The 12,821-nt window shown below is 62.2% G+C and overlaps 2 protein-coding genes across 6 annotated transcripts in view; both read right to left on the reverse strand.

Moving 5' to 3' along the window:
* Positions 1 to 697: 697 nt before the first annotated feature.
* PHLDA2 (pleckstrin homology like domain family A member 2) lies at positions 698 to 1,613 on the reverse strand. Its single transcript, XM_075547964.1, has 2 exons — positions 1,216 to 1,613; positions 698 to 959 (listed from the first exon to the last, which is right to left on the reverse strand). Exon 1 carries the CDS (start codon positions 1,576 to 1,578, stop codon positions 1,219 to 1,221), a length of 360 nt encoding a protein of 119 aa, XP_075404079.1. The 5' UTR covers positions 1,579 to 1,613; the 3' UTR covers positions 698 to 959; positions 1,216 to 1,218.
* A 5,417-nt stretch (positions 1,614 to 7,030) lies between these two features.
* Positions 7,031 to 12,821, reverse strand: part of NAP1L4 (nucleosome assembly protein 1 like 4) — a 30,474-nt gene continuing 24,683 nt past the window's right edge. For 4 of the 5 annotated variants that reach the window (XM_075545214.1, XM_075545211.1, XM_075545215.1 and 1 more), the window contains exons 13-15: positions 12,169 to 12,198; positions 11,765 to 11,821; positions 7,031 to 7,666 (exon numbers count right to left, since the gene is read on the reverse strand). In XM_075545214.1, the coding sequence (XP_075401329.1) occupies positions 7,628 to 7,666; positions 11,765 to 11,821; positions 12,169 to 12,198 (126 nt within the window). In that variant the 3' untranslated portion in view covers positions 7,031 to 7,627. Of the gene's footprint in view, positions 7,667 to 9,165; positions 9,200 to 11,764; positions 11,822 to 12,168; positions 12,199 to 12,821 lie in introns of all 5 variants that reach the window. The other variant, XM_075545216.1, reaches the window with a different exon arrangement.

The raw sequence follows: 12,821 nt of genomic DNA on the forward strand, positions 1-12,821 counted from the left end.
CAGGACCCCTGGAGGCTGCCCAGCTAAGGGACAGCCCCCTCCTCTCCTGTCCTGCCTGCTCCCATGGCCGGCTCTTCCCCCTTGTATTCCCTGGCCAGAACTCTGTGTAACACACCTTTCACTGTGTGTATGTGGTGGTGGGGGGCAGCCTCCCCCTCCCAGGGTGGGGGGCAGGCTTGGACATGCGATCTCAGCCCAGCTGACAGGAGCTCAACTGCTGGTTCCCTGGGTGCACCCCCCATACCTCCCCCCCTTACACCCAGGCCTCAGGAGTTTCAAAGACCACTTGCCGGAAACCCTGGTCCGAGGGTCTGGTGCTGGGCCGTCCAGGGCCACTCCAAGGGGGTCTCCAGGAGCAGTGGGCCCAAGGCCAGAGTGGCTGAGGCAGTCCTTCCGCTTGGTGGCTGCCCGACAGGTGGTGTGTGGGCGGAGGGGCGAGTCAGTTCCCTCCCTCGGGTTGGGCCCACCCGGTGCCTGAGGGGAAGTTTGTGGCGAAATGCCCACCCCACCAAACCCTGCCCGCATCTCCCCCTCCTTCCTCGGTCAAGCCCACTGCTTGGCTTTGGCCTCCACACCCTGCCAGCCCGGAGCCCAACCCCATGGCACTTCCGGCCCTGGGAAAGTTGGCACTTGGGGCCCGGCCAAAGCCAAAGCCGGCTCCCCAGGTCCCAGCAGGAAAGCCACAGGCCCACAGCGCTGGTAGAAAATGGATCGGCGGAGTTATTTATTTAGAACGGACACTGGTGTAAAAAACGAAACACAAAGACGGGACGGTGCCGTGCCGACTATCAAAATAAATATATAGATAGATAGGTCCAATAAGTTAACGCGCCCGCACAGCGGGGCGACCCTGGCGGCGGGCGGGTGGGTGCGCGGACGGCTCCTCCTCCGGCGGCACCTTGAGGATGGGGGCAGCCGCAGTCTTCGCCGGACTCCTCCAGTCTCCTGTGGGGGGGCTCCTGTGGGGGGAGAGGGAGGTCAGTGTGGGACCCGGGAGCGCCGGCGGAGGGCGGGGGCGCTGGCTGGAAGGAGCTCACCGGCTAGGGTGGGGGGATCCCATCAGGCGAGGGCTAGCGGGGTCAGGGATACGGCGCGCTCACCCAGCTAGGGCGCGTGGAAGGCTGGCAAGCGCTTACCTGGCTGGGGATCGGGGGACGGCGGGGGGGGGGGCACACGCTCGCCGGCTGGGGAGGCCAGGGGCGGCGGGGCGCTCACCGGCTAGGGCGTGCGCTCCTGGCGGGCACGGAAGGCCTGCAGCGCGCGGCGGTTCTGGAAGTCGATGAGGGCCAGCGTGATGGCCGCGTTCCAGCAGCTCTCGCCGGCGCAGCGGAAGTCGATCTCCTTGCGGTCGGTGGTGACGATGGTGAAGTACACATACTTGCCGGTGCGCTCCACGCAGTCCACCTTGAGGATGGAGTGGAAGCGCAGCTCCTTGGCGCGCGCGCCGGGCCCGGCGGGGAAGAGGCTCAGACGGTCGCGCGTCAGCACCCCGCGCTTCTTCTTCCACAGTTGGAACAGGCTGTCGCTACGCTTCTCCAGCTCGCCCTCGCGGAGGACCTCGCCGCCGGGGGTCTTCATGGCTGGCGGGCGGGCGGGCGGGCGGCTGGGCGGCTCGGCTCTGCGCCCCCGCGGTCCGCGCCGGCCTTTATGGGCGCCCCGCCCCGGCCGGCCGCGCCCCCCGGCGCCCGTCACCGGCCCGCCCCAAGGAATGCAGCCCGCCCAGAGCGCTGACTCACGGCCCGCGGGCACCCGCGGGGAGGGGGCGCCGCGGGGCCAGACACCCCGCCCCCCGACTCGCCCTGCGGCCTGGCCGCCCCCGGGAGCGTCTCCGGAAGTGACCAGGCTCCTGAACAGCCCTGGCGCCACCTGCGGCTCCGCTGGGGCGTAGGGGGGGCCTTTCCTTGGCCCGGGCCGGCGGCAGCCTGCCTCAGTGTGCCCCCGGGTACTGTGGGATCACTCGCGACCCTCGGACAGGCTCCTGGCCGCGCCAGTAGAGAGGTGGGCTTCCTCGCTGGGCCTTCTTGGTGGCACGAGGAGTCCACCTGGGCGGGGTCCCCTCCGCCCTGCACCCCCCCTCCACCCTGGGGCCGAGGGTCAGGGAGTCGTCTGAGTCACGGCTCGCCCGCGCGGCGGCCTCTCATTCACTCTCAGGGTTGTAAGGATTTAGTGCCGACAGGAAGCGAAGGCGACTCCGCCCGGGTTCCCAGGGGTGGAGGTGGGGCCGTCCAGGAGGCGCGAGCCCACTGTGCGGCGCCGCACACCTGCCAGCGCCTCCGCCTGGCTAAGGTTCCCAGGTGGTCAGGGTCCCGTGGCCGGGGCCCGGAGCGCAGCGTGAGCCTGCGAGCCTGCCGCCCCTGCAGCACCCGAAGAGGCTCGGGGCTGCGGAGTCCCAGCGCCTGGGAGCCGCCCGCGGGGTGTGGAGCCTGGGCGCCTGGGTTCCCACCAGGGGCGGAGGCAGCCTTGTCCCTCTAGAGTTGGGCGGCGGCCGGAGGCGACCCTCCCTCCTGGGGGCCGAGAGAGCAGATAGAGATGGGCACCTGGAGGAGGGGCATGCACCCACACCACACGGAGACCACCGGCGTGGCGTGTCTGACCAGTCCCTGCCTAGGGCTGCCCTCAGGGAAGCAGGGCGTGGGTGCGGGGAGGGGGGAGGGGGACGGACAAGGGCACAAGATCAGTGTTGTGGAGAGCAGGGCTTCCCCTCTGGACACGACCTTCCCAGCACAGAGTGGACCGAATCAGCATGCTGAGGTCCCCATCATTAGGGGTAACCCAGCAGAGGCCACAGCACTGGATGGAACCTGGGCATTCCAGCGGATACCCTCAGTAGGCCTACCCAAGGAGACAGGGGTAGGGATCCCAAAGGGGGCTCACTGGATCCTAGGGAAATGGGTGAGTTTAACCCCTGCTCCTGCTTCAGCACCTGCTGTGCGCCTGCAGGACCGAGGGCGAGTGGGCTCCTGTGTCTGCAGGTGTCTCAGGAGCTGGGCTTTGTGGGGAGGGGTCCCCAGGAGACACGGTGGAGGGGAGTCAGCCTCTGTGCTTGAAGAACACCTCTCTCGCAGGTGTAGACACAGAGGTGCAGGGAGGACTGGACAGGAGGGGCAGTGAGCGCTGCGGAGCAGCAGGTGGAGTGACAGGCCAGGTGGGCCAACCCACAAGCTGTCCGCCCCTCCCTCATTGGCCCTGCTCCAGGGCAGGAGAAAGTCCCGCCCCTGAGGAACCTGCTGGGCTTAACCTCCTTTTGCCCTAGCAAGGCTGTCTGCCTTACAGCCTTTGGATCCTCTATGGGGTGGGGGGTTGGGGAGCGGGGGGGGGGAACCAGGATGGACTCCACCGCTTTGAGTTGGGCTAGAGGTTGGGGTCAGCCAGGGGGAGCTGCTTTCTTGGGGTGCTGAGAGGCCAACCATCCAGCCAAGGTCACACAGCTCAGCCCTGGCCCATAACAGCTGTCCCCCCCCCTCATCCCCATCCCCTCCAATCCCCGTCCCGTGACCGCCACCCAGCACCTGGGGCACAGACTGCTCCTCCTGAGTTTAATGGTGTGCCTGGGTGCCATTTCCAGGACTGGGGGGTGGGAGGGAGCTTTGCAGACCCTTTGCCTGTTTGGCCTGTGGGGCAGCCCACTGTTCAGGGTGAGGTCACCTCCACCTGGCCTGTGCTGAAGGCTGGGGGCCACAGGCTCTCACCCAACCTGCCTGGTGGAAAGCCAGGCAATGAGGAAGTCATGTGTCAGGACAGGGCCCCTGGGCCCGGGGCTCCATGCCACCTTCTTCCTGTGGGCACCCGTTTGCCGCCGAAACCCTGGGGAGAGGCCCCCTGCTGCCTGTCTCCAGGAAGCCCTCCACTCACTATGTGTAACTGGGGCCATGGGCCTAGGCTGTCTGGAGGTATACCACCAGGAGGCAGTGCCCTGCCACCAACCTGCACCAACAGCCCCGTGGCCCAGCTGTGACTCAGGCCTGCCTGGGAGACTGGAGGCTGCACTCTGGCCTCAGGGTGGGCTTTGAGGACAGAGCCTGCACCTCACAGGGTGGCCGGCTGAGGGCCTACCAAGAACACATTCCCTCCTTAGCACAGTGAGCATCTTTTCCCTTGGTCCCCAGCTCAGGTCCACCAGCAGTGCCTGCTTCCTGGGGCAGGCGGCCCAGCGGGAGCCTCGGGAACCCCTTGGGGAAGTCCATTCAGGACAGCACTTGCCTCATTATTCCCGAGGTGCAGCCCTGGGGCAGAGCCGCTCAACTTAGTGGTGTCTTATTGTACCGCTCACCCCATTAATGGGTCTCCAAGACACAGGGCGCAAGGTGTGCGAGGCACTTGGAAGGCTTCTACTTTTGAGGAGTAAATCCACTGCCATGAAGTCGGTCCAGATCTGTTGTGACCGCGTAGGACAGAGTAGAGCTGCCCCTTTGGGTTTCCAGGGCCCCATCTTTCTCCCGGAGAGCAGCTGGTGGTTCACTCTGCAAATGGTTACCTAGTTCAAGGCATCCTGTGCTAAACCCTGTCCTCAGGAGTCCACTGGGAATAAGGGTTGCCACAACCCTATTACACAAGTGTCTGTCTGAGGCTCTGCCAGGTCTCCAGGGGGGAACCCCAAGACAGGATCCTGCTGGCTCAGAAGGCCCCTGCCTTTTTGCCAAGAAGCAGAGGCACCACCTGCCATTCCTACCGGACAGGGTTCCTCCCTGACACATTTCAGAAGGAAGCCATCCTAACCCCGATGACAGTTCCTACCCTGTAGGGTGGGGTAGTCTCGATACTGCAACTCTGAGAGCAGGTCTCCCAACCGCCACCGGGACTCTGAACCACCAACCACAAACAGTGCTACAAGGGGATGGGGAGGGAAGGGGAGGGACTGGTCCTCTGGGGCCATGCTGCTGGGAGGGACAGGAGTCCTGGGGGCACCTGGTTCAAGGGCTGATGGCCTGAACCGGCCCAGGGAGAGAGGCAGTAAGCTCTCATGCTCATGGCAGCTTTGGGGACCCCAGGGCAGGTGTGTGGGTGCTGGGGAGCATGTCTGTAGGGTCCTGTCAGCAACAACCCCAGCATCAGTTTCGCCTCCTGGCCGGTGGGAGGGTAGTGGTCTTTCATGGGGCCTGTGACACTGGGCACCCTGTCTTGCTGAGGTGCCACCTCTCTGGAGAAAATCTGTGCAGGTCCCAGGGGCAGGGCATGTTCAAGAGTGGCGGCCTATGGCGTTGGGCTGTAGTGCATCGTTGCGTTTCTATCAGGTGCGGTGCATGGTCCCCAGATAGCCTCCTGTGTGGCCTCTTTTGTCTCGGCTGCCTAATTAACAGCCCGCTGGGGCTCCTGGTGGCCAAGCTGTCCTTAAGAACAGGGATGTGTTCTTAGACGCCAACTTACTGTTCTGCAGCCACCACATGGAGCAAACGGAGCTGTGGCCACAGACACGGGCCTTCTGTGGTGACCACTCACCTCAGGGCTCCGTGTTCTTGAAGACTTAGGGCCACAGGCTCGGGGGACTGCTAGGTCGCTTGGCCTGCGAGTTTGGAATGTGGCTATCTAAGCAAAGTCCTTGCTGCCTCTCTGCTCCGGGGACTCCCTCCCCCTCCCAGAGACGTGCAGCCCTAGATGGTGCCTGTGTATCGGCCGACCAGGATGGCCACAGCTGGATCCTGATAAATGGAGAAATAGTGCACCAGTCACATTCTCAAAACTAACCAGACCAACTCAGCCTTCCTGGCCCCACATTCCAGAAGCCCCAAACACACACGAGCCGGCCAGCTCATAAAGGCAAACCACCCCAGGAGCTGGGCACACTCATCGCTTAAGACCAAATGAGCAGTTGCTCTGAGCACGAGCAGGTCCCTGGAGAGAAGCCCTGGCCTGAGGGCGGCCGGCCAGAGACCCAGCAATGTCCTTACAAAGGCAGCCTGAGGCAAGTGGGGGCACATACAAAGCCAGGGCACCTTTCAATCCCTCGAGCAGAGAGGGGTGCAGTTTACAATGTGAAGAAAAAAAAGAATTTCTGGGGAGCACCCTGGGTGGGGGAGGCTGGCATTTGGGTTGCCATGGAGAGAAACATCCGGCAGCAGCTGCAGCCAAACTGAGTCAGCTGGCCAGGCGGCCTCGGATGGCTCATAGGTGACCAGGCCCTGCAGGTGTGGCCCTAGCAGGGCTGGCAGGACGATGACATGACTGTTGCGGGAGGGCTGTGGCCACACCCGTGTGTCTGGGGGACTGGCTGCAGGCTGGTCTGACTGCAGGGGGAGGTGCTGGGTGTTGACCTCAGGGAGAAACCCAACCCACTGCAGCTGCACAGGGGCTCAGAGGCCACTGTGTGGGCAGGTTGGTGGGGAGGTGGGGGGCAAGGGCCTCCTGCCACCTTGGCTACTCCAGGGAGCCCAGCTCAGAGGGAGGCAGGGCTGGAGGCCAGGTGTCACCCTCTGAGCTGGTACCTCCCCTGCCTAACCCATACTCAGCTGGCCCAGTTTCTGGGGCCCAAAAGGGGGCTGTTGGGCTCTGGAGGGGAGCAGGAGCACCCCTTACCCGCTGACAGCAAACTGGGGGCAATGAATTGACCAAGGGAAGTGGCCGTGGATGGATGTGCGCCAGGCACTCTCCCACCGAAGCCTGGTGGCCCAGGTGCAGCCAGGCCTTGACAGGGCAGCCAGCTAGGGGACCCTGCCAGTCCCCTCCCCATCATCATGCTCACACCAGCCCTCCCTCTGCCTGCAAGCTCCTGTTCCAGTTCTCCCCCAGGTAACCACCTCGGATTGTCCCTCAGCCGAGCTGACCCCTGTGTCTTCAAGTGCGGACGTGATTATGATTACCAGACCTCCCTGAGGGTGGTGGGTGGTCCCAGGTGGGCTAACCCTAAGGGAGGGGTGGCCAGGGTAAGAGGACTCAGGAGGAACTGAATGTGGGTTTCCTGTGGGTCGTTCCCTCCCGGAACCTTTTAACCCCAAAGCAAGCTGCCCTCATTTTGCAGCTCAGGCCCCTCGAGTGACACAGCAGGTCCGACATCGGGGAGATGGCACCCAGAGAACAGATGGAGCCACAGGCCGGCCCTGTTTCACAGCTTTAATAGAGTATCTGTGCTGTACAGAGTGAGCCACCGAGCGGGGTGCAGAGGCCCAAGGAAGGCTGAGCAGAGGCCCCCACACTGCGCCCCGAGCTGTACACTTGGCCCGCTCCAGGGTCTGAGCTTAGCACCCACCCCCTGGCCCGGCCTCACCTTTCACAGCCAGAGCCCCTCGCAGCTGCTAGCTGCTGGGCTGGGTGGGCAAGTGGGCTTCCCTGACGCAGTGCACCGTCCCCCGGGAGGAAGGAGGAGCCCAGCCGAGATGGAAGGCCTTCCCAACAGGGCCGAATAAATAGAGGAAACCAACTGCTAAAGCTAACCCGGGGTCGGCGTGCGCCCCTCCCACCGGCCCAGAAAACAAAACCAAAGGAAAGCTCCCTGTGGAGGGAGGGGGACCTGCCTCCAGATGGGGCAGGGGGCCCCGCACCCACCCCCACCCACGACCGCCACGCTGCCCCTGTACAAGTGAAGCCAAATAGTAAAGAAAGGGGGTGGGGGGAGTGTGAGAACCATGCAGGGGCGGCGGGGCGGGTGGACAGCTGTCCGGTGCTGGCTGAGTCCAAGCGGCCATTCATGTCTGCCTCATTGCTGCTTGCACTCGGCCGGCTGGCTGGGGTCCTTCTGTGAACGAGAGAGAGAGAGCGCAGAGTTTTCAGGGACCACTCATAAGGCAGCCCAGACTGGCAACTGGTTGTGGCACGGGCCACTGGACAGGGACTGCAGGCCCCCACACTGGTCTTTCCGCCCGGTCCTTCCCGGTACAGCCCACCGCAACACCTGCTGAGACCAGACTCAGTGCCCTCTTAGGAAACCGTCCTTGGGGGACACCCAGGGGTGGAGGGGAAGCCCTTGTGGCTCCTGCTGCCCCCTCGCAGCCAACCCGCCCTGTGCCTCTCATCACAGAGCAACGGGGCTAGCCGATGGAAGCTCATCAGGTGACACGGTGGGGACGGAGCCACTGCCACACCATGGCAGACTACACAACTGCGCTGACACAGGAGAGTGGGGCCCATCGTGCCATACAGGCTAGAAGCCCCCAGCTCTCCCTGGGGCTCGAAGACAGTGCCCAAGGCCAGAGCTGGGGCAACCCTGAGGACACTATTGGCCTGGGCAGAGCCAAAGTGTCTGCTTGTGGTGGCACCAAGTAGCCAGAAGCACTTTCCAAATACCCTGCCAACCATGAGGCCCACCACCTGGCCTTACCGGTCAGGGTGAAGAGCCTGACCATAGTGCCGCCTTCCTGAGAGCAGCTGCTCCCTCTCCTGGGGAGCAAACTAGAGATCAGCTGCCAGGTCTGTGCTCACTGCCCTGGGCTTGACGCTGACCACAGCGCCCCCTGTGGGTGTCTGAGACGGGCACTGCTGCTGGGAGTAGAAAAGAGTCCTCCCAGGAGCTGCTAGTGGCTTCCAACTACAGACCGTGTGGATGGCAGCCCAGACCATGCGGATGGCATGACCACGCCACCGGGTCTCCCAAGTCTGTGCTGACAGTTACCTAGTTTCCTGGACTGTAGCCCCATCTGCCAGAGGCCTACTCATCTCCTGGCGCTAAGCCCAGGGGAGAGGGCAGCAGGACATGGGTCAGCAGGACCAGGACCTCGGCCACCTTGTCCAAGTGACATGGGAGCCCTGCTGCCCTCCCCCGCCCCCTTCCAAGACACCCGTGTCCCACACAGTGAGGGGTCCCATAAGTGAACAGGTGGTGGTAGAGACGTGAGCCAACTTCCGCCTACAGCCACTGCTCAGGTGCACTAACCCGCCCACAGCCAGTGGGATGAACAAGGGCCGTGCCACCAAGAAGCTGCCCAATCTGCATGTGGTCCCTCTGTAGAGGGGCTGTGTGTTCATGACTTGTGTATGGCTGCTTTGTAGGCAGCTGCCTCCTGGTCCCCTCTCCTCGGTCCTTGTCCTGTGTGCAGCCACTAAGGAGAAGGCCCCAAGCTGACTCAGCAGTCTGGGGAGCAGCAAGGGGTAGTGAGAAAGCAGGTGCTGGGGGCTCTGTGAGCGGACCCCCCTTTGGGACAACCCACCCACCGCATGCAGTCCCCTCGTGCCCGCCGAGTGTGTACACCAGACAGACCAAGGGGAGAGTGGGGGAGGACGAGCGGAGCTTCACCTTACCTAGAAACGCACGCATCATTAACAAGAATTACACCTGAACGGGGAGAGGAAAGGAGCCGTCAGTGAGCAGGAAGGCGGGGGACGCGGGAGCCACAGGAGGTGACAGGGGAGAGCTCACACCATACAGGACACCCGGACGCGAACAACAGCTCCATGAACCAGCCCTTGCTCGCTCGGGTGCAAACCCTGCCCACGTCAGCAGCCAGGGCTGTGAGCCCACCTACTGCAGGGCTGGGTGCGGGGCCTGTAACTTGCTATCTGCCAGTCCCTGTTTGAGGTTGGTCACCAGCTGGTGAGAATAGGTCCCAGGTAAGGAGATGCATAGGAAGCAGGTAACAGAACACAGAGACCTGGGGTGGAGCCCAGACTAGACCCCATCTCCCTCTCCAGAATCTGGTGTGGCCACTAGGGCCCCAGAGGGCAGCAGCAGGAGCCAAATAAACCCGCCTGCACATAGGCCATCAGAGCAGATGACACCACCAGAGCCTGCCCACCAACTGACCAACAGGCCTGTCTCAGGCCCACACCTGTTGGCTGGGCCAGGGCCACCTTATCCTGCATGCACTTGGCCTCAGGTTTAAAGGGAGATGAAGAGTGAAGGAGGATGTGGGGGGTGATGGAGGGAGACAGAGGAAGACTGAAGGTGATGGAGGGAGGGGGTGGTATGGAGGGAGACAGAGGACGGGCACAGTGGGTCTGAGCGGAAGGCAGAGCCGAGGGTGCCTGACATCCCAGTGCAGGTGGAGACTCGGACACCTGGCTTAGAAGACTTCAGACGGAATACGTTAAGTGGTTTCCCTTGCTCTTCGTGTGAAAACATGGGCAGGAGAAAGGAAGTTAAAAACAGAGTGTACTGCAAGCAGATGCACTAAGAGGTGCCCCAGCAACCTCCCCAGGGAGAGACCTAATGCAGTGAACCCCCTCGGCTCAGATGGAGGGCAGACAAAGGGGGAAAGGCAGGAAGTCCATCTGTCACCTGGACCAGCACTGCAGGCAGGAGCCCAGGCCCCAGGGCCTCTGTGGTGAGACCCGAGTCCACGAGCATAGGCACTGGACTGTCCGCAGAGCTCAAGCCTCAGCCTGCCTCCCACCAGCGATTGTCGGAGCCCCACAGACACACTCTGCCTGTTATAAAAACTATCACCTGCCTCCATCACCCGCCACGTCCCACCAAGCAAGAAGAGGGTGTCTGGGGCTCTCAGGGGGCGCTTGGATAGACAAATGAATGGGCTGCAGCACCCTAGAACCCTGAGGGCATGGCCCAGACGGTCTCAGAAAACAAGGTTCTCCTCCAGCCTTGAGAACCAACCACCACCCATGGCCCCAGGTCCACTCGGCCTGACAGCAGCCGCAGACACAGCCGAGGCTCCCTTACAAGGAGTGGCCAGCCTTGCCTTTCTCCTGTGGAGCGTGTGGTGGATTTGAACAGCCCACCTTAAGTCAGAAGCCCAGCCCTTCACCTGTTCGTGAATGTGCATGCCCTGCCGTGCTGGGTTAGACTTGCCTGGGGCCCACTGTCCCTGCCCCTCCATCAGACCCCCCCCACCCCCGGGGCCTTGGACTCACTGTGAGCTGAGGCAGTGGGACTTGAGTCATAGCCCAGAGGTCAATGGTGGTTGCTGTTCCACTGTCTACAGTGATTCAGGAAATGGACTTGGAGTTGATTTCAGACTCCCAGCATGGTATGACAAGGTGAGTGTGTGGCAAGAACAGTTGCAGGCTGAATGAGGCCCCCCCCACAGCACTATGCTAGTGACAGCCCTGAGCACTGTCCTAGTGGATGAACCACTGGTGCTGGGCTGCAGTGGTGTTCCAAGGTGGGGACTGGGGACCTGAGAACTGACGAGCAGTGACGGGCTGAGATGGGGCCCCCAATACAGGGTCTGGACAAAGACCCCAACCCCAACCAAGGCCAGCAGAGAGAGCTGCCTGTTTAGTGTCAGGGCAGCATGGCCCCACTGGGTGTTAACCTCCCTGGCAGTCATCCCGAGGGAGGCTTGGGGTCGATGTTCACTGTCAGAGCTGTGACCCCGAGCCACACTCGGGATGACACTGCAGAGAAGTCCCTGAACAAAATTACTGACATCATTAGACCACCAGGGAGGTTAAAGTTGATCATACCTGGAATGTCTAGAGAGATTTAAATGAGTAATTTCTTAAGAATCACAGGCCTACAATATAAAGCAACAAATTTTATGCAGAATCATGTATCACTTTGGGTACAAAATTACTGATATAATTAGACACGGATCCCAGGGCCAGGTGGTGACACAATGGCTGCGGGCACCACCACTCCCTGAAGACAGACACACACACAGACAGATGCCCCATGGAGCAGCCAAGGTCAGCAGGTAGCCGCCCGCCCCCTGCTCCCCCCACCTCAGCATCCCAACAGCCCCAGGGCATGCAGGTGAGCTGCACACTAGGCCCTTTGCTGGAGGGCCAGAGCCCACACTCTCTGGGGCCTGGGCAGCAGAGGGGGCCGCCCAGGCCCCCAGGCAGGCTCACCAGTCTGGTGTCTGACGGTTCTTGGGGCTCCCTGCAGCAGAGCTGGCTCGCTCCCCACAAGTGCTCCAAAGCAGCCCCACCACCCACTTACCTTGGGGTTCACCTCTGCATCCTCCTCCTCGTCTCCCTCCTCATCACCTTCCAACTCCTGCAAGCAAAGGAAACAGATAGGACCGACGCCTCAGCTTCTCCACACCCCAGCTCACCATCCACCCCACGGAACCACTGACCCCTCTCAGCCTGGGCATTTGCCACGAGAGGTGGGATTTCCCCTGACCCCCCAGCTAACCCCAGAGAACCGATTTCGGGGAGGTGTGCTTTGTTTGGTGAGTCATCACTTTCTAAGAGGCCTTTCCACAAGCCAGTTGCCGGGTCAAAAGAGGCAGGCAGCTTGTGAGCACTGGCTGCAGTGGTGCCCTGGGGCAGAAAGCAGCCCAGCTGACTCTGTTCGGAACTGTGGTGGGAAAGGACAAGCAGCTCACAGCCCTTCCTTACCTCCTCTTCGCCCTCCTCGCCTTCTTCAAACTGAAAAAAGCAAAACAGAAAAAGCCTTCAGGCTTCCACCACAGCAGTGACCTGAATGAAACGGAGGCCTGCAGCAGCTCCCAGTGAGGGGCGGTGTGGTATGGCACAAGGCTGCAGCTCTCACCCAGCAACTCCAGTTACTGACGCCCCACCCCAAGTTAGGCTGGGGAGGGTGTGGTCATCACCATAGTGCCTGTTAGCCCCACTTCTCTGGGTTCATCCTACCACAGCCCCCTCCATCCTCAGGACGCCAGGGCCCACCTGAGCTTACCCTTTGACCTGCAGATGAGTCCTTGACAAGGGCTACCTTCTAAACACACCCACTAGCTGCTCGAGCACCAGGAACACACGTGCACACACACTGGGAGGAGCAGGTCAAGTAAACCAGTCAGCCAGTTCCTTGGCAGACACAAACACCTCTGGACCCCGTGTCCAAACCTGCTCTGCCACCCAGGGCCAGCTGTGCTGTGGTCCCAGGCTCAAGCCATCACAGGGATGGTCTAGGAAGGGAGTCAGTGGTCCTCCATGCTGGGCACTGAAAACACCTAACACGTACTCCCAGCAAAGGGCCAGAAGGCCTGTCCGTGCACAGAGAGGATATGGGTAGCCTGGGTCCCTGGTTC

The sequence above is a fragment of the Tenrec ecaudatus genome, chromosome 4 (assembly GCF_050624435.1).
Source record: "Tenrec ecaudatus isolate mTenEca1 chromosome 4, mTenEca1.hap1, whole genome shotgun sequence".
NCBI lineage: Eukaryota > Metazoa > Chordata > Mammalia > Afrosoricida > Tenrecidae > Tenrec > Tenrec ecaudatus.